General features: G+C 45.9%; 1 protein-coding gene across 1 annotated transcript in view; it reads left to right on the top strand.

Moving 5' to 3' along the window:
- The window catches only part of PDE1B (phosphodiesterase 1B), a 230576-nt gene that overhangs the window by 177680 nt on the left and 33762 nt on the right, over nt 1-19134 (top strand). Inside the window, 3 exon segments of the mRNA XM_060252161.1 lie at nt 15654-15767; nt 17198-17380; nt 18314-18380. Coding sequence (XP_060108144.1) covers nt 15654-15767; nt 17198-17380; nt 18314-18380 — 364 coding nt within the window.

The raw sequence follows: 19134 nt of genomic DNA, 5'->3' as shown, positions 1-19134 counted from the left end.
TGCAGCAGACATAGTCACAGAACGGTTGCCACAGGAGGTGGAGCCAGCCACAAAATGGCTGCCGCAACTTACTTTCAGTCACCCATCGAACATCTTTGGTGCTGTGGTGGCAGCTGCTGCCAAAGCAACATTTTAAAAGATATTCACAGCCTATCAGATCTCCACTGGCCAATGTGAAGCCTTGCTGAGTCAAAGCCCCACCTGCCTCCATTCACTTTCTTAAAACACTTGGGTGCCAGGAATGGTGTTGGCAGGTACCTAGTTGGGGACCCCCATCTTACACTATTGACAGCAGGGAGGAAGACAGGCAAAGGAGACTTGGGGGACTTGGGAAGATGAGGGGGTTGCTGGTTTTAGAGTTCTGACAGCCAGGGCTTTTTTTTTTTTGCAGGAACTCTTTTGCATATTGGGCCACACACCCCTGATGTAGCCAGTCCTCCTGGAGCTTACAATAGGCCCTGCAATAAGAAGCCCTTGGAGGACTGGCTATATCAGGGGTGTATGGCCCCAATATGCAAAGGCGTTCCTGCTACCAACAACAAAAAAAAAAGCCCTGCTGACAGCTTTTGTTCTTTCCCCCCACCCCCAATATCTGCAGCATTGTGGCATGACAATTTTAGGGGAAGACACCATCTCCCCTTTGACATTTACATATTGATTTGAACTGAGTAGTCAGGTCTGTTGAGTTGTGATGTCTGATGCTCAGTGGGGGAGGGGGACTCCTTAAAATTGTCTCCTCAGTTCTTAGATTTGGTTGGCTGAGTGAATTCCCCCCCCCAATTGTAAAATAGTGATGTTCCAGATGTGCTTCCAAGCATGCACATTATGCCATTTTACCCTTTGGGACAATCACGCCCATTGTCCTAACTGTAGCAATAAGACAGAAAATACAATTTTTAAAGACATTTTGATGCATCGGCTATACATCTTTCTTTCTTTCTTTCTTTCTTTCTTTCTTTCTTTCTTTCTTTCTTTCTTTCTTTCTTTCTTTCTTTCTTTCTTTCTTTCTTTCTTTCTTTCTTTCTTTCTTTCTTTCTTTCTTTCTTTCTTTCTTTCTAATGAGCCTGCCTGCATAGCACAAACTGGCCATGCTCTTTAATCCCGCTATTTAGAATTGTTTTCCAAAGATACAGGGGATTTGATCCAGAAAAAACAATTAAAGTCGATCTGATCTATCTTGCATACAGCTGTAGTCTATGTAGCTTGTGAAATATGCACAACTCATGATCATTTGTCAGATGCCAATGGACTGTAGAATGAATTTATTTATTTGCTTATTAAGATTTTTATTTTGCTTCGTACTGTAAGCTTCTTGGAGCAGTTGAATGGGGAAGCAGCCAAGAAACATTCAAACCGCAATTTAAAATCACCAAGCCCCAGCATTAAATCATGACAGCGTTCTGATTGGCACAAAACAAGGCAATTGGAATCAATCCGAAATTTGTAAACCAACATCAAATCTATAAAACGGGGTGTGTCAAATGGAACAGCTGCAGATTGTCCTATGGCTGGGAAAGGGAGGGGGGGAACCTTAACTAAAGTTCTAGGCAAATAACCTGACACCTTGAAAACCAAAAGAGAAGGCACCGGAAAAAAACCTTCTATGGGAGGGGAATGCCGCAGGGAGGGTTTCGTCAAGGCTGGCCCTTCCACGAGGCAAACTAGGTGATTGCTTAGGGCACTGGCCTTCTGGGGGCACCAAATTGGGCTCCCCCCATGTAACTCGATGACATTATCAGTGTGTGTGTGTGTGTGTGTGTGTGTGACAGAAGTTAGCCTTACCTAGGGTGCCAGACAGTCTAGGGCCAGCTCTGGGTGTCATCCAGTATTCCCTCTAAGCTGTGGAGTCTTGTGAGCAAAAATTCTACTTCATGAGCTGCTGGCATTAAAGTTGTGAGTTACTGCATAAATTAATTTGCTCTGCGGCCATTTTTCCTGAGCTAAGACAAAAATGAGTGAGCTGGAGGCTAAAAAACTTTGAACTAACTCACACTAACTCAGTTCAGAGGGAACACTGGTGTCATCACGAAATAAACCCCGATTGGGGATTGGGTGTTTGGGGAGGGGAGGGGCCCCGGCGGGGTTGAATGCCGCAGAGTCCACTCTTTGAAATTGGCAGTTCCTCCACAGGAACCGATCTCCCCAGATCTCTTGAGATCAGTTGTAATTTTAGAGGGTCTCCAGGCACCTCCTGGAGGTTTGTAGAACTAAGAGAGAAGTCACTGTGGAGATAATCAAAAACACAACCACAAGGTTATAATGACAATTAACTAACAATTGTTAGGGTTTGTAGAATCTTTCGTGCTCAAGTGCCGTGTTCTACTGAGGATGTTCTCCGCAGCTGAGAACGAAACGTCTGGAAGGAAAACTTTCTCCAGTAGAACACGGCACTTTAGCCCGAAAGATTCTACAAACCCTAATGATGTTACCAGCTGTGAAAACCTGAAACCTTTGATAACTAACAATTGCATTATTTAACCATAAACACAAAGAAACATACGTCCCTAATAAAGTCCTTCGAGTAAATACATATGGAAAAAGTCCAACATGAGAACATCTTCATATAGTGATTTCTTCAGTGAAATTTCCATCAATGAAAGATGAATTTCCAAATGTTGCTTGAAAATCCCTGGACAGGTTGTCAACTTCTTCCCCACCTGTTTCCAATTCTTTTTCAACGGGATATTCCACAAATTTTAATAACAAATATAAGATTTTTGCATAACACTAATAGGGACCATAGTCCCACAAAACCTTCACTTATGGCAATTGCTCAAAGGCTCTTTACATGAGACCGGTGTCAGTCTGCGTATCCGAGGGATTGTCTACAGAGGGGGGAGGGGGGAGGCTTTGTCTCCCTGCTGGGTCCCAGATCTTTCTCTCCCTTCCCTTCTGCTCGAAATTGTCTGGGAGTAGGCGAGGGAGGGACAGAGATGAAAGAGAGAGCGTGCCAAGAAGGGAACTGGCATCCTGTGTTTCTCTTCCCTCTTGTCTTTCTGACAGGCAGAGAGGAGAGGAACCAAAATATTTTCTTGCCTGAGGCACAAAACCCAATTCTCTACTCCTCCTGGCTGCTAAATACCCAATTATGGATTAAATAGTTGACAATTGACAATTGCTGTTTTTTAAGGGTACCTCGAGCAGGCCTTAGTGTACATTGCCAACTGGGGTGCCATTTCAGACCAGAGAGAATAGCAGGACTCCTCTTTATTTCTGCCTAGTATGTTTTTCTCAAAGGAACTCAGTGTGGTGGGATACCTTGTGCTCCCTCTGTTGATCCTGACTTCTGCCTCGTGAGGTGGCTGGGCAAAGAAAGACTGGGGAGCTGTGGGTTGCATAATACCCCCCCCACACACACACACATGGGGTGGGGTGGGGGAGGAAGGTTGTGGGCCACAGTTGTGATCTGAATTGGATACCATGTATATGGGAATTGAGGAGAACCCACAATTTAAGTCTGACAGGCTCCTGAAACAAATTGATGTATTTCATAATCTGTCATTTAAGTGTTCTGTATGGCTGGAGTATATGTGGAATTATTCTCTAATATTGTAGATTTACAGAAAAAACCTTCATACTGCATGCTATGAATGCTTAATGCAACCTTGTCTTTGAGAGCATTTCATTCATTCCCGTTTTGTTAAGTGCGCTGACTCTTATCTGGCAGAACCAGATTTGATTCCCCACTCTTCCACTTGCACCTGCTGGAATGGCCTTGGGTCTTGCAGAGTTGTCCTTGAAAGGGCAGCTTCTGTGAGAGCTCTCTCAGCCCCAGTTACCTTACAGGGTGTTGTTATGGGAGAGGAAGGTAAAGGAGATTGTAAGCCACTCTGAGATTCAGAGTGAAGGGCGGGCTATAAATCCGTTATCATTGTTGTCGTCATCATCATTCTAGTACAGAAACTAGTTTGTAGAATTTTTACCCCCAGCTCTCTCAAATTTTCAGCTTTCAGTTAGAAAAAAATAATTTTAAAGGACCTTTGGGAAAAAAAACTGTCTCCCCTCCCCCCCCTTCCTTTTCTTGGCCTTCACCTCTCTAACACCACTGCTGCAAAAGTTAATCAACACTGATATTCTTAAAATACAGTAGCGGGTCATTTGCAGGTGAACTTTTCTGAAAATCTGTACTCTGCCCTCTGTATGTGTGCCTTCTCATTGGCATTTGAATTGCTTTCTCTGCACTACAATTCGTTTTCTAGCTTGGAAATACATCCTAGGGAGTTGATTGTGGGGGGAGCTCTTAAAGAGACAGATGGAGAGAGGAGGGGCGGAGGCAAAACAGAACTGGGTCACGCTGCCCCTCTCCTGGTTCTTTGGCCCTGCAAGATTTTGCTTGCTTGCTTGCTTCTGTTTGACATTATTCTTCCACCGTCCTTTTCCCCGTGCTGTATGGGCACCGATCCTATTGGCCTGCCGTTGCTGCCCGTCCTTCTGCCTGACCTGTTTCCAGTCGGATTCATGTGACGTGACCGGAGGCAGCAATAATTGCTCAAAACATACAAGCCGAGACCCTGTGATTGAATTTGCACTCTCTAATCTGATTGTTAGGTGTTGCTTAACACTCTGACGGCTCTGAAATGGGGCATGGGGGGCTCTCCTCCTCTGCCTGTGCTGACCCCGGGAAGGCATCTAATTTGCCCCCCCCCCCCCCAATCTCACTAGCATTGCTTGGGAGTGGCTCACATAACAGCTGGCTTTGCAAATTGGTGTGTGTGGGGGATGCTTTTAAAATGTTGGGTTGTGATGTTTCGGCATGTGTGTTTCACGAAGGACAAGGTCAGAGCTGCCGGAATCCAATCACAGATGTCATGCTTCAGAGTTTGTGTGTGCATGTGTGGGGGCGCCCAGGGGGCGGGGTTGTCACACAATCCTGTGGCAGGATATTTCATGTGGAGAAAGCAAAGTGCATGGCATCTCTGCAGCAGTCTCCTCAATTAAAGAGGGAACAGACCTTTGGAAAAGGGGGGAGTGCGGCAGCATGCATACAGGCTCTGCCGGTTCCAGTCTACAGCCGGCTCTGTGACACACAAATTCATACTATTTCTGCAAATGTTCTTAGCGGTTCTCAAGCCAGCCTCATCGCTGACTTCCAGTCACATCCCAGGAAGCTTTGGACTGGGAGATGTAGGGCCAAATTGATGGAATGTGCCACCGAGTTGCAGCCAACTTAGTTGACCCCAGAGGGTTTTCAAGGCAAGAGACATTCAGAGGTGGTTTACCATTGCCTGCCTGTGTATAATGACCCTAGACTGGCCCTGTGTCATCACCTCATACCAGGGGTGGCCAAACTGTGGCTCAAGAATCACACGCGGCTCTTTCACACATATTGTGTGGCTCTTGAAGCCCCCACTACCCCATCAGTCGACTTGGAGAAAACATTCGTCTCTTCAATCACTTGGAGAATGCATTTAAAGTTAAAAGTTGCTTTCTACCCACCTCTCTCCCATCTTAGTTTCCTTCCTTCCTTCCTTCCTTCCTTCCTTCCTTCCTTCCTTCCTTCCTTCCTTCCTTCCTTCCTTCCTTCCTTCCTTCCTTCCTTCCTTCCTTCCTTCCTTCCTTCCTTCCTTCCTTCCTTCCTTCCTTCCTTCCTTCCTTCCTTCCTTCCCTCCCTCCCTCCCTCCCTCCCTCCCTCCCTCCTTCCTTCCTTCCTTCCTTCCTTCCTTCCTTCCTTCCTTCCTTCCTTCCTTCCTTCCTTCCTTCCCTCCCTCCCTCCCTCCCTCCCTCCCTCCCTCCCTCCCTCCCTCCCTCCCTTCCTTCCTTCCTTCCTTCCTTCCTTCCTTCCTTCCTTCCTTCCTTCCTTCCTTCCTTCCTTCCTTCCTTCCTTTCCACCTGCTCTCAAATATATAATGTTCATGTCTTGCAACTCTCAAACATCAGGCGTTTATTCTATGTGGCTCTTACATTAAGCTAGTTTGGCCATCGCTGCCCTAGACTGTCTTGGTGATCTCCCATCCAAGTACTAACCAGGGCTGACCCTATTGAGTTTCTGAGATTTGATGAAATCAGGTTCCTTTGGGCAATTGAGGTCAGGGCAGGGTCAAACTAGACTTTAAAAAATGCTTGGGTTCTGTGGACCAAACTCAGGTCCCCCCAGGGTTACAAGGCAACCGTGGGAAATGACCTCAGACTGCTGCAGTGGGAAGAGGAAGGGAGTTAATAGAATCTGGGAGACTGAATGAATCCCCAGTCTTCTAGGGGAGCTGGCTGGGTGACCTTGGACCACTCGTTCTTGCTCAGCCTTTCCTACCTCTCAAGGTTGTTGTAAGGATAAAATGGAAAAGTGGAGAATGATGATGTAAGCCGCTTTGAGTCACCATTGGGGAGAAAAGGGGGGTATAAAATCAGTAATCTGGTCCAGGCTGGTTTGGCTCACTTTCTGCCTTAGCACCTCCCAGTAGCGTGCATGGATCGCCACTATTTTATCCTCACAACAACCCTGTAAGGTAGATTCATGCTTAGTATCACCCAGTAAATTTCGTTAGCAGTTGCACCTGGGCTGGCCCAGTCCAACACTCCACCACCCTCGCTCTTTACGGGCTCTTGGTCAATCTCTGACTGTATCGTTAACCCCCCGCATCCCTCCCCACATCTGTCCATCTCTGTTCAGGGACTTCCCATCTCGGGCTGTTGCCATGGTGACGGAACAGTGCAGCAAAGCCCAGAAGAGCTGATTGAATCCCACTGTTGGCACTCAGCAGCCTGGAATGGAATCTGCAGAAAAACCTTCCCCCCACCCCATTTTGTTCACGTGTAGAGGCAGGGCAGTGGTTTCCCATGGGGTGGGAACAGCTTCACTCCCAGCTCCAGAAATACTCCTCCTCCTCTCAACATCCATGAATGCCATTCCTCCAGCCCTACAGTAGGCTTGACTTGGCTATGTAGATAATCTTCCTTCCCCCAAATTTAGGAGGAGGAAGAAGATGATGATGAAGAAGATTATGATGATACTGGATTTCTGAGTCTCAGAGTGGCTTACAATCTCCTTTACCTTCCTCCCTCACAGCAGACACCCTGTGAGGTGGTTGAGGCTGAGAGCTCTCCCAGAAGTTGGCCTCTCAAGGACAACTCTGCCAGACCTATGGCTGACCCAAGGCCATTCCAGCAGGTGCAAGTGGGGGAGTGGGGAATCAAACCTGGTTCTCCCAGATAAGAGTCCATGCACTTAACCACTACACCAAACTGGCAAACAGGAATGAAATGTGTACGATACCATTGATTAGGATCAACCTACCATCTGAGTTGTGGCATCAGCTGCTGATTTTAACCCTGCAAGCCCTTCGCAGCCTAGGACCAGTGCATCTGAAGGGACTGCCTCTCACTGTGCAAACCTGTGCCTAGGATTGCCAACCTCCAGATGTGGCCTGGAGATTTCCTGGACTTAGAACTGATCTCTTGGAATTAGAACTCCCCTCATCAAGAAAGTCAAAGCCAGTATCTGTATGCAACTACTTCGACCATAGCTGAGAGTTCCACAAGAAAGGGGAAAATGTGTATGTATAAAGTGGTGTCAAGTTGCTGCTGACTAATGGCGACCCCAGAAAGGGGTTTTCGAGAGGTGGTTTGCCATCCACTGCAGAGTCTTCCTTGGGGTGGTCCCGTGTTCCCTCTAAGTTGAGTTAGCAAGAGCTAGCTCACAGATTTTTAGCCTCCAGCTCACACATTTTTGTCTTAGCTCAGAAAGGACGACTCCAGAACACATTAATTTATGCAGTAGCTCACAACTTTAATGCCAATAGCCCACAAAGTTGAATTTTTGCTCACAAAGTAGAATTTTTGCTCACAAGGATCTGCAGCTTAGAGCAGGGGTGCCAAACTCATTTGTTACGAGGGCCAGATCAGACATAAATGAGACCTTGTCAGGCCAGGCCAGGCCATGTTGGGCTGGGCTATGTGTGTACCTATTTAAGATTAGGTAGCTGAGATATAAACTTTATAAAGGACACAGGCAAACACAATTAAAGGGTTTTTTAAAAACTTAAAATAAAACATGCTTAAAACATTAACACTTGTTGGTCTTAAAGGTGCTTTCTTTGTACTTCTCCCGTGGGATCCAGGGAACTGGGCAAAGCAAACTCTCCCTCCCCTCCTTCCTCCCCAAGGGAGGAGCCTCAGCCAATGGAGAAAATAGAGGCTTTGCTCTGAAGCGCCTGTGTGATTGAGCAAGCCTGGCAAAGCAAGCTGAGATGCAGAAGGAAGCAAGAGAGAGGGAGAAGGAAGCAGATGACAACCAGTTGCTCGGGGGCCTGATTCGGCCCCTGGGCTGCATGTTTGACACCCCTGGCTTAGAGGGAACATTGGTGTGTTCTCCCTTCAGTGTCCTGACCATGCTCAGCTTCTGAGATCTGATAAAATCAGGCTGTACTTTGCCGCCTTCCCTCTCTGGTGGGGCTTAATACCAGGAAATTTTTTTTTTAAGAATCGCAGCCACAGTCTCCTAAGCATTTGTCTTCAAAACTAAACCTAATAAATAAACACATTAAGCAGAATTCAGCAGCCAGCTGATACTTTGCCCGTCGGTCCTGTTTGGGGGTAATACAAAACCAGCACCCAAAACTTAATTTGTAGCAAGGGGGAAAGATAAGAGGATTATATGTACAGGGCAGCCTCTGGTAAGGAACTGTAGCAAATCTTCTTCTGATTTAAAGGCAGAGTTTGATTGCTCAAGTGAATCGGTGGGGCGATGCTTTAAATTGCTTTCTGCCCCCCCCTCCCCATCTCTGTGTCTGCATTGATCTATGGTTGCTATGGGAGATGCTGCTTAACTTGGAGCCAGGTTTAAAAGTAGAAAACCTTGATGCGTTTTCTCACTTCCTGAGAAGGAAGCTTGTCTGTGTTATTACATGAGCTCACTTCTAGAAGAATGGAGGAATGAGGGGTGAAGGGTCTTATAATATAGGGGATTCAATGCAAGAAAGAGGCGAGGCGGTAGTGATCCTAGCACTTTATTACGTAGAGCAAGTGTAGGGCTGCACTACAAGGACTGCAGAACTGAGCCAAAAGGCCAACTTATTTACACTTCAAGGTTCCTTTTCTAGTACGCTATTGGATCATTCAAACCAGCAAGTGGCCCGTGATTGGAGCAGGGCAACAGGTATTCGGATCCTGCTGTGTATTGTTCCTGCGTCCCCAAGCTCAGTCCTTGTGGCCCCAATGAGCCAGGTAGGAACACATACAATAGTCTTCACTTTGGTCTGCATACACTACAGCTCTGGAGACCCAAGTCCTGTAAGGAATGGTTGAAGGAACTGGATATGTTTAGCCTTGAGAGGAGATGACTGAGAAGTGATACAGTCACCATCTTCAAGTACTTGAAGGGCTGTCATAGAGAGGATGGTGCAGAATTGTTTTCTGTTGCCCTGGAAGATTGGACCAGAAGCAGCATGGTTGAAATTAAATCAGAAGTTTCCAGCTCAAAGTTAGGAACAACTTCCTGACAGAGCAGTTCCTCAGTGGAACAGGCTTCCTCTGGAGGTGGTGGGCTCTCCTTCCTTGGAGGTTTTTAAGCAGAGGCTAGATGGCCATCTGACAGCAATGCTGAGTCTGTGGATTAGGCAGATCATGAGAAGGAAGGCAGGCATCAGCGCTTAGTTCTCGTGGCCCTTTCTTACACACCCAGGGAAATGCTGATTGCCACTTTGGGGTCAGGCAGTGATTTTTCTGCAGGCCACTTTGGCAAGGGAGGTTTTTTACCATCTTCTGGATATGGAACAGGGGTCTCTTGCCTTGAAAACCTTATGTGGTCACCATAAATCAGCTGTGACTTGGCAGCACTTTCTACCACTGCCACCATCCTTGAGGGAGACATGAGAATGACCCACAGAAATGAAATAAGCATTTGTCAAGGGGAATCTGAGCTTGAGTGATCATCTGTGCGCCAAACCCTGTAATTCAGATGAGCCATGGTTTGGTGTAGTGGTTAAGTGTATGGACTCTAATCTGGGAGAACTGGGTTTGATTCCCTGCTCCTCCTCCACATGAACCTGCTGAGTGTCCTTGGGCTAGTTACAGTTCTTGCAGAGCTGTTCTCTCAAGAGCAGTTCTCAAAGAGCTCTCTCAGCCCCACCTACCTCACAGGGTGTCTGTTGTGGAGAGAGGAAGGGAAAGGAGATTGTAAGCCACTCTGAGACTCAGTGAAGGGCAAGGTATAAATGCAATCTCTTCTTCTTCTCCTCCAAGCCAGAATATCCTTGTAATACTCAAGGATATTCAATACTTAAGAAATGCAGGCTGGAAACAACAGGATATTCTGTGGATTTCCCCACTTTCAGCTGACTCCAGCTAGAAACCCTTGGCTCTTGATATGTTTCTTTTCATTCATACCGCCAACGCAACTGAAGAGGCAGGGTGCTGTCTCTCTGCCCTTTCCTTTCAGCCCAAAGGATATCAACTCCTCCAGGTGCCGATAAGTAACTCTGCAAACACTTGAAAGAGAGACTCAACTATCAGCAAACAGGTTCTCAGCTCTCCCATGGATAAAATATCCTCCTGAACTGTTCCCCGGCAATTTGCCTAACAAAGGAACAGTGCGCCTGCAGCCTTAATAATATATTATTTCTGAAACCTTCGGAAGAAGAGAAACACAGAAGAAGAGGAATGACCTCATTCGTTACATTCTCAATCTGAGAAGGGAGGATATTAACTTTGGCACCATTCCATTGTTATTGATGGCCAGTGTGTTTGTGGGTCAAGTTAGAGGTTGGACTGGAGATTTCTGAAGGAATACGTCCTTCTGTCTGAAATAGCACGGACTTTTAGATAAGGGCCAAATTACATAATACCTTCTTTGGCAAGTTTGCTCTTTTTCTGCTTTCAGGTCACAGCTGACTTACGGTGGCAAGGCAAGAGATGTTCAGAGGTTGTTTGCCATTGCCTGCCTCCACGTCACACATCTGGTATTCCTTGAAGATCTCCCATCCACAGAGTGACCCAGCTGGCACTGCTTGGCTTCTGAGCTCTGATGAGAACAGGCTCGGGGTGAAATTCTAGCAGGAGCTCCTTTACATATTAGGCCATATTAGGTGTGCGGCCTAATATGCAAAGATGCTCCTGCTAGAATTCCACCCCTGATCAGGCTAACTTGGGCTATTTGAATCTGGGTTTGCACATACAGCTTCCAAATGGAGGAGATATTCCCCACCTGGGGCTGTTTTGGCTTGGGAAAATGATACGATGTAGGAGAGCTCCCCCTTCCCCTCCCACCCCATAGTTCTGAGACCAATCAGATTCAAATGATGATTTAAATGAATTTTCTTGCAGCTGGTGTGTGGTTGCAGGGAAAGAGAGTCTAGTCCAAGGAACCTAGACCCATCAAGAGTGTGTTGTGTAATTTGATCACAAGGCTGTCTTCCATACTTCTCCACACTGGGCATTTGTGAATCTATGCCTGTACTCTAGGATGTCCTCTCGGGAGGCCTAGGGATGCCAGGCTCCAGGTGGGACCTGGAGAGCCTCCAGAATTATAGCTCATCTCCCGACTACAGAAATCAGTTCCCCTGGAGAAAATAGATTTTTCGGCCTGTATAGAATTGTCCCCCAGTGTGGTCTATATCTTCCATAGGCTCCATCCCCAAATCTCCAAGAGTTTCCCAACCTGGATTTGGCAACCTTACCCCGCCCCCATCCCCTGCTGGTACTCCAGCTCTACTAAGGAAAATAAGAATCCAGCAGCAACTAAGAGCCAGTTTGGTGTAGTGTTTAAGTGCAGACTTTTATCTGGGAGAACCAGATTTGATTCCCCACTCCTCCAGCTGCAGCTGCTGGAATGGTTGTGGGTCAGTCATAGCTCTTGCAGAGTTGTCCTTGAAAAGGCAGCTTCTGTGAGAGCTCTCTCAGCTCCACCCACCACACAGGGTGTCTGTTGTGGAGGAAGAAGATAAAGGAGACTGTGAGCCGCTCTGAGATTCAGAGTGGAGGGTGTGATATAAATCCAATATCATCTTCTTTGAAAAGACTGGGGTATCTATAGATGCTTTGGAACCAGGCCTTGGATTCAGTGGGAGCTCACAGGAGCACAGCTCCTGAACCTTTCTGAAAGTTCCATCTCCTCATTCTGAGAGTTTCACCTCCTTGTCCATTGAATAGTAGGTGCAGCTGTATAACAATCCCTGGACAAGCTCCACCACCTATTTTTGACAAGCTCCACCACCTATTTTTCTACAAATTGACTGCTGTTTGGAACTATTTATAATGATTAGACTTTTTGAATGACTTTAACATACGTAGAATCTTTATTATTTTGTGTTTGGAGGCTGTACACAAGAAGGGTGTGGCTTTTTCTTCTCATACATGTTTCTCACTGTGTTGTGAGTTCTGCTTGATTGGCTGGTTGTCGCCTTTTGGGTTTCTCTGCAGTTCTATTTTACTGGTGTTGGTTTTTATGAAATCTTTTTTTTTTTTTTGGGGGGGGGGTTGTTTGACTGTGATTGAATCATTACCATTTTGATGAGCTCTGCTGGACCAAAATTGCAATCAGTACTTTTTATATACATCAAATGAACGTTGGGGATGCTTCCTCCCTATGGAAGGCCGGCTGGGACAATTGACCTCCATTGCTCTGCTGGAAAGGGCTTTGTGTTGTTGCAATGTTTTCTCCCATGGCTTCTTTGGGGTTTGGAGTGGTTTTGAATTTTTATGCAGAACAACAGTGCCTATTAACAAGAAAGGAAATGTTATGGACACCCCAGCTGTGCATGGCTTTCCTCTAGTGTCTTATTAACTAGCAAGGGGCCCGCCAGTGTGACAGCGGTCTAGAGATGAACTGTCTCTCTGCTGAGCTTTTAGCCAAGCTTCTGATCTGGGAGCGCCCTCTGGAGGAGTAATCTGTCAGAATTGATGCACAGCACATAGATCGATCCCGGAGAACTGGCTTTTTTCCCACAGCCCTATAAAAAAAAGATGGCATCTAAGAAAGATAATTTCATGCTTTGTTATTCCGGTCAGCTGTGCCCCCTGAAAAAAATCTGGCACTGTTTTGAAAGCTCACCATTTTGTAGAAAGCTCTTCTCAGACCTCTGCTCTGTTTGCTCATAGCCATCAAAAGCAGATCTTTTCTTTGTTCAGATGAATGACCCAGAAGGTTTTATAGAACTTGAATCACCTGGTCTGTTTAGCCTGCTAAGCCTCTGAAATCTGATGAGATTGGGTTAGCCTGGGCTATTCCAGTTAGGGATAAGATCTTTCTTTCTTTCTTTCTTTCTTTCTTTCTTTCTTTCTTTCTTTCTTTCTTTCTTTCTTTCTTTCTTTCTTTCTTTCTTTCTTTCTTTCTTTCTTTCTTTCTTTCTTTCTTTCTTTCTTTCTTTCTTTCTTTCTTTCTTTCTTTCTTTCTTTCTTCCTTTCTTTCTTTCTTCCTTTCTTTCCCTCTTTCTTTCTTCCTTTCTTTCCCTCTTTCCCTCTTTCTTTCTTTCCCTCTTTCTTTCTTTCCCTCTTTCCCTCTTTCCTTCCTTCCTTCCTTCCTTCCTTCCTTCCTTCCTTCCTTCCTTCCTTCCTTCCTTCCTTCCTTCCTTCCTTCCTTCCTTCCTTCTTCCTTCCTTCCTTCCTTCCTTCCTTCCTTCCTTCTCCTTCCTTCCTTCCTTCTTCCTTCCTTCCTTCCTTCCTTCCTTCCTTCCTTCCTTCCTTCCTTTGGATAGCTGAAAATGTGAGTCCAAAATGTCTTTTTGGATGAGAAGAGTTTTTCTGGTCCTTCCCATGCTGGCTTTCAGCATAGTCTGGGATTGCCAGAAGCCCCAGTTAAATGTTATGTGCAAAATCAAGTTATTTTCTGAGCAAAGACATTTCTGGAGGCTGAATTTGATGGGCTGGGACCACTGAAGCAGCGGAGGGATTTGCAGTGCTACCCACGTACCACTTTTCTCTTGCAATCCTCTACCAATTGCTTTCTGCGAGGGGTGGGGGACAATTCCAGGCAAGCATTTCCCCCCCCCCAGGAGGAAAAGAGGTTCGCTGTATGTTTACTGTGGAAAGGCAGCCTGCAGAGAAAGGGTAAAGCACCTGTTCTCTCCACATCCCTTTGATTATAATAGTAATAAATTTATTCTTATATCCCACCCTCCCCTGCCAAAGGCAGGCTCAGGGCGGCTCACAGGACATGGTATTTACCATGATTACAATAAAATACAATTGTTACTATAAAAACAATTTAAAATATAAAATATAGTCTGAGTTACAGTCATAAATTAAGTTAAAAGTTAGATAAAACAGTTAAACATTGTAAGTTATTAATTAAGGTGCTACAATTCAGGATATGTATAGGATGGCTGGATGTCAATTAACCGGGTTCCATCTTAAAAGCGAGCTGAAAGAGGGTGGTTTTGCAAGCCCTGCGGAACTGATTCAAGTCTCGCAGGCTCGCACCTCCTCTGGTAGTTGATTCCACCATTGGGGAGCCATTGTTGAGAAGGCTCAACAATGGCTTAATCACCCTTTCTCAGGTCTTTCTGTGTGATGGTGTGGCCAATGTGCTTTCATTATAGCTCTAAGTACTGAAATCTGCTTGGGACATATGAGATCTCTCAGTCACTTTTAGAGATCTGACAGTGGCTACACAAGGTGTAAGTGGAACTCTGTGTCTGATGCTCTGTATTCTTGGTTTTTTGGGGGCAACAGTGGAGGGCTTCTGAAGTTTTGACCCCACTGCTGGACCTCCTGATGGCACCTGGGTTCTGGCCACTGTGTGACACAGAGTGTTGGGATGGATGGGCCATTGGCCTGATCCAACATGGCTTCTCTTATGTGCTTAGTTCTGTTGTTCGTTGTATTATAACATTGGAAGGATCTCCCAAGTGTAGGCGGCATGGCTTTGAGATGAATTCATTCTTTCGTATCAGGTTATCCTTTGAAGAATTCCTATGCTGGGAATTATTAGGAAGGCGATTGAAAACAAATCAGCCAGTATCATAATGCCCTTGTATAAATCGATGGTGCAGTCTCATTTGGAGTACTGTGTACAATTCTGGTCACCGCACCTCAAAAAAGATATTATAGCACTGGAAAAAGTGCAGAAAAGGGCAACTAGAATGATTAAAAGGCTGGAACACTTTCCTATGAAGAAAGGTTAAAACACTTGGGTTCTTTAGCTTGGAGAAACATTGACTGAGGGGTGACATGATAGTGGTTTACAAGATTATGCATGGGATACAGAAGGTAGAGAAAGAAGTACTTTTCTCCCTTTCTCACAATACAAGAACCCGTGGGCATTCAATGAAATTGCTGAGCAGTCGGGTTAGAACTGATAAAAGGAAGTACTTCTTCGCCCAAAAGGTGATTAACACGTGGAATTCACTGCCACAGGAGGTGGTGGCGGCTACAAGCATAGACAGCTTCAAGAGGGGAATGGATAAGCATATGGAGCAGAGGTCCATCAGTGGCTATTAACCACAGCTTATTGTTGGAACTCTCTGTCTGGTGCAGTGATGCTCTGTATTCTTGTGCTTGGGGTGGGGGCACAGTGGAAGGGCTTCTAGCCCCACTGGTGGACCTCCTGATGGCACTTGGTTTTTTTGGCCATTGTGTGACACAGAGTGTTGGATTGAATGGGCCACTGGCCTGATCCAATATTCTCTTATGTTCTTATGAAGGTGGGGGGAGGTGGATGCCCATGCTACATCACACATTATATCCTGTCCTTCTTTCATGTGTTCCTTTGCCATGTTTTGCAGGCTGCGGTACATGGTGAAACAGCTGGAGACAGGAGAAGTGGATATTGTGGAACTGAAGAAGAACTTGGAATATACCGCTTCGTTGCTTGAAGCTGTCTACATCGATGAGACCAGGTGAGGCACTGGGGCTTGGATTGCTATGGGGCAAAAGCATCATGTGGAATTGTCACAGAATTCTTCAGGTGGATTCCTGAGTGGCAGCTGAGCACCCCAAATGCATACGGTGGCTCATATATAAACCCACAATGTGTCTGTCGAAAACAACTATCCCCTTAAAGTCATCTAGACTCAGCTTTATACCAGGTCTCAAACCATTGTGCTTGTAGCATGGTATTTTTGCGGGGAGTGGGGCTCTCCAAGCAGTTCTGTTTGACTAGCAACAGCTCTCCCAGGTCTCAGGTAGAGAAAGACCTTGACGTCTTCTTTGTCTTCCCTCCTGTAAACTGGAGATGACAGTGAATGAGATGTCTTTATTTCCTTCTGTACAAAGTATGTTGTCTGCCACTGCACTGTGGGCCCAGTAGGTATGTGAGTTAAAAGAAGTTTAGGAAGCATAGATTGTATATGCCATGCGGATTTATGTTTAGGAATTAGAAGTTGTATACATCAGGGGGCTTTCTTTTAGATTCTACGCATACACAGAGAGAGAGAGAGAAAGAAAGAAAGAAAGAGAGAGAGAGAACACAGCAGTACAAAAAATGCTTCTCTCTATTGTTCACTTTAGGGCAGTGGTCCCCAGCCTTTTTGAGCCTGCACTCACGTTTGGAATTCTGACACAGGGTGGTGGGTACCATCACAAAATGGCTGCCACAGGAGGTGGAACCAGCTACAGAATGTCAGGGAGTGATGTTACCTATGACTCTTCAACATTTCAGGAAGAAGCTGTGTTTAACGAGGATGTCTTTTAACCTGCCAGTCAGAAAACCCTGCTGGCCTAACCCCCCACCTAGCTCCTCCCACTTTCTAAAAGCCAGCGTGGTTTAGTGGTTAGAATGGTGGACTCTAAATCTGGAGAACCGGGTTTGATTCCACACTTCTCCACATAAAGCCAGCTGGGTGACCTTGGGCCAGCCACAGTTCTCTCAGAGATGTCTCAGCTCACTTGCCTCACAGGGCGTCTGTTGTGAGCAGAGGAAGGGAAGGTGATTGTAAGCCACTCTGAGACTCCAAGTGAAGGGTGGGCTATAAATCCAATCTCCTCCATGGTGCCCACAGGCAATATGTGAGGGACCCGCAACATTTTAGGAGGGATGGAAAAGGAGAGATTTTAGGAGGGATGGAAAATGCAGTCTGTTGAATTTCCCAGTCAACACGATACAACAGTGATGCTAGCTATTATCCAGATTTTTTTAAAAAGTTAGTTTCTCTTCATTTGTGTTCTGGAATCAGAGCTCAGAAATTCAGAAATCTGCATTCGAACATTGGGAAAAATTGGCTGCATTTCAGGTGTTGGCGCAAGTTTTAGTTTCTGCTCTAATTTCTGTACCATTGCCAAATGCTTATTGTTCATCCCTCCCCCCCCCCCCATGCAATTGCTGTTTCAGGCAGATTCTGGACACAGAAGATGAGCTCCAGGAGATCAAGTCAGATGCGGTGCCGTCCGAGGTGCGGGACTGGTTGGCCTCCACTTTCACCCAGCAGACACGTGCCAAGGGGCGCCGTTCGGAGGAGAAGCCCAAGTTCCGCAGCATCGTACACGCTGTGCAGGCTGGCATCTTTGTGGAAAGGTTTGGACTGGCCTTGGGCTCGGGGTGGGGTGGGGTGGATCAAGACCAGTGTTCTCTCTAAGCTGAGTTAGTGTGAGCTAGCTCACCATTTTTTAGCCTCCAGCTCACAAATTCTTGTCTTAACTCAGGAAAAATGGCCCCAGAGCAAACTAATTGATGCAGTAGCTCACAACTTTAGTGCCACTAGCCCACGAAGTAGAATATTTGCTCACGAGACTCCACCGCTTAGAGGGAGTATTGATCAGGACTACTCCAAGGGTGCTTCCAGAGAGTAAGGTAGTCCTCCTATCTGCTCTGTATTTCTAGTGCATTGGTCCAACAGAGAGATTGGTTTTCTGATGAGTTGTACCGTGGCACTTGGGTACGTGAGAGAGGGAGAAGCAGAGAGGAATACAAGCACATAGCAAGATAAAGTAAACATGAAAATGATACCTGAGGCAGAAAAATGAAGAATGAGTTCCTTGTTCCTGCTTAGACTTCAGGTTGGGTCTTGAGTTTGGAGCAGCTCGAAGAGCCCAGCTTAGCCCATGTTCATCGCACCATGGAAGCTTAGCAGGGCCTGCCGTGGTTGCTACTTGGATGGGAGACCACTGAGGAAGATTAGGGTTGTTGTACAGAGGAAGGCAGTGGCCAACCGCCCGTTCTCGTCTCTCACCCTGGGTTGGCCATGAGTCAGTTGCGGCTCAAGGGCACATTCTTCTACTTTCTGGGTGATGAAGGACTGCAAACTACAAGGGGGAAGGGGCCTAGGATTGATGTGGCTCTATATCCAATTCTAATACAATTCTAAATACAATTGGATTACAATTCTAATACAATTCTAAATATCCAATTCTAATACAATTCTAAATATCCAATTCTAATACAGTAAAATATAACCTGGGATTTAGTTCATTCTGAAATGATCCTGACCCACTGTTATCCACTTTGCAGGATGTTCCGTCGGACGTACACAGCTGTGGGCCCCAACTATCCCCAATCCGTCATCAATTGCCTGAAGGTAACAACCTTCTTTCTCCAACCCTGTCCCTATAATTCCTTTGTTTAGTTGCAATGGACAAGTGGGCTTTGTTTAGTTGCAGTGGGTTAGAATGGATAAAAGGAAGTACTTCTTTGCCCAAAGGGTGATTAACACATGGAATTCACTGCCACAGGAGGTGGTGGCGGCTACAAGCATAGATAGCTTCAAGAGAGGATTGGATAAACATTTGGAACAAAGGTCCATCAGTGGCTATTAGCCACAGGGTATAGATGGAACTCTCTGTCTGGGGCAGTGATGCTCTGTATTCTTGGTGCTTGGGGGGGGCAACAGTAATAATAATAATAATAATAATAATAATAATAATTTTTTATTTCTATCCCGCCCTCCCCGCCGGGGCAGGCTCAGGGCGGCTCACAACATAAAACACACATTACATCAATTATACTTATAAAATAGTTAAAACAATTACAGAATATTAAAATTAACATAACAGTATGGCGTTAAAACAGGTTTCAATAAATTTCAGAAGTAAAAACATTTCAAGAATAAAAGCATTTCCAGCAGCATATCTAGATTTGTCACAGTTTTTCGCTAGTTGAAGGCCATCTTGAAAAGGTGGGTCTTACAGGCCCTACGGAATCCCTCTAAACATCGTAGGGCCCTCACCTCCTCAGGGAGTTGGTTCCACAGTAATGGAGCAGTAATAGAGAAGGCCCGGTCCCGGGTGGCTTTCAGTCTGGCCTCCCTTGGCCCAGGGATATTCAGCTGGTTT

The sequence above is a fragment of the Heteronotia binoei genome, chromosome 13 (assembly GCF_032191835.1).
Source record: "Heteronotia binoei isolate CCM8104 ecotype False Entrance Well chromosome 13, APGP_CSIRO_Hbin_v1, whole genome shotgun sequence".
Lineage (NCBI taxonomy): Eukaryota > Metazoa > Chordata > Lepidosauria > Squamata > Gekkonidae > Heteronotia > Heteronotia binoei.
This window is presented reverse-complemented; position numbering and strand designations above follow the sequence as displayed.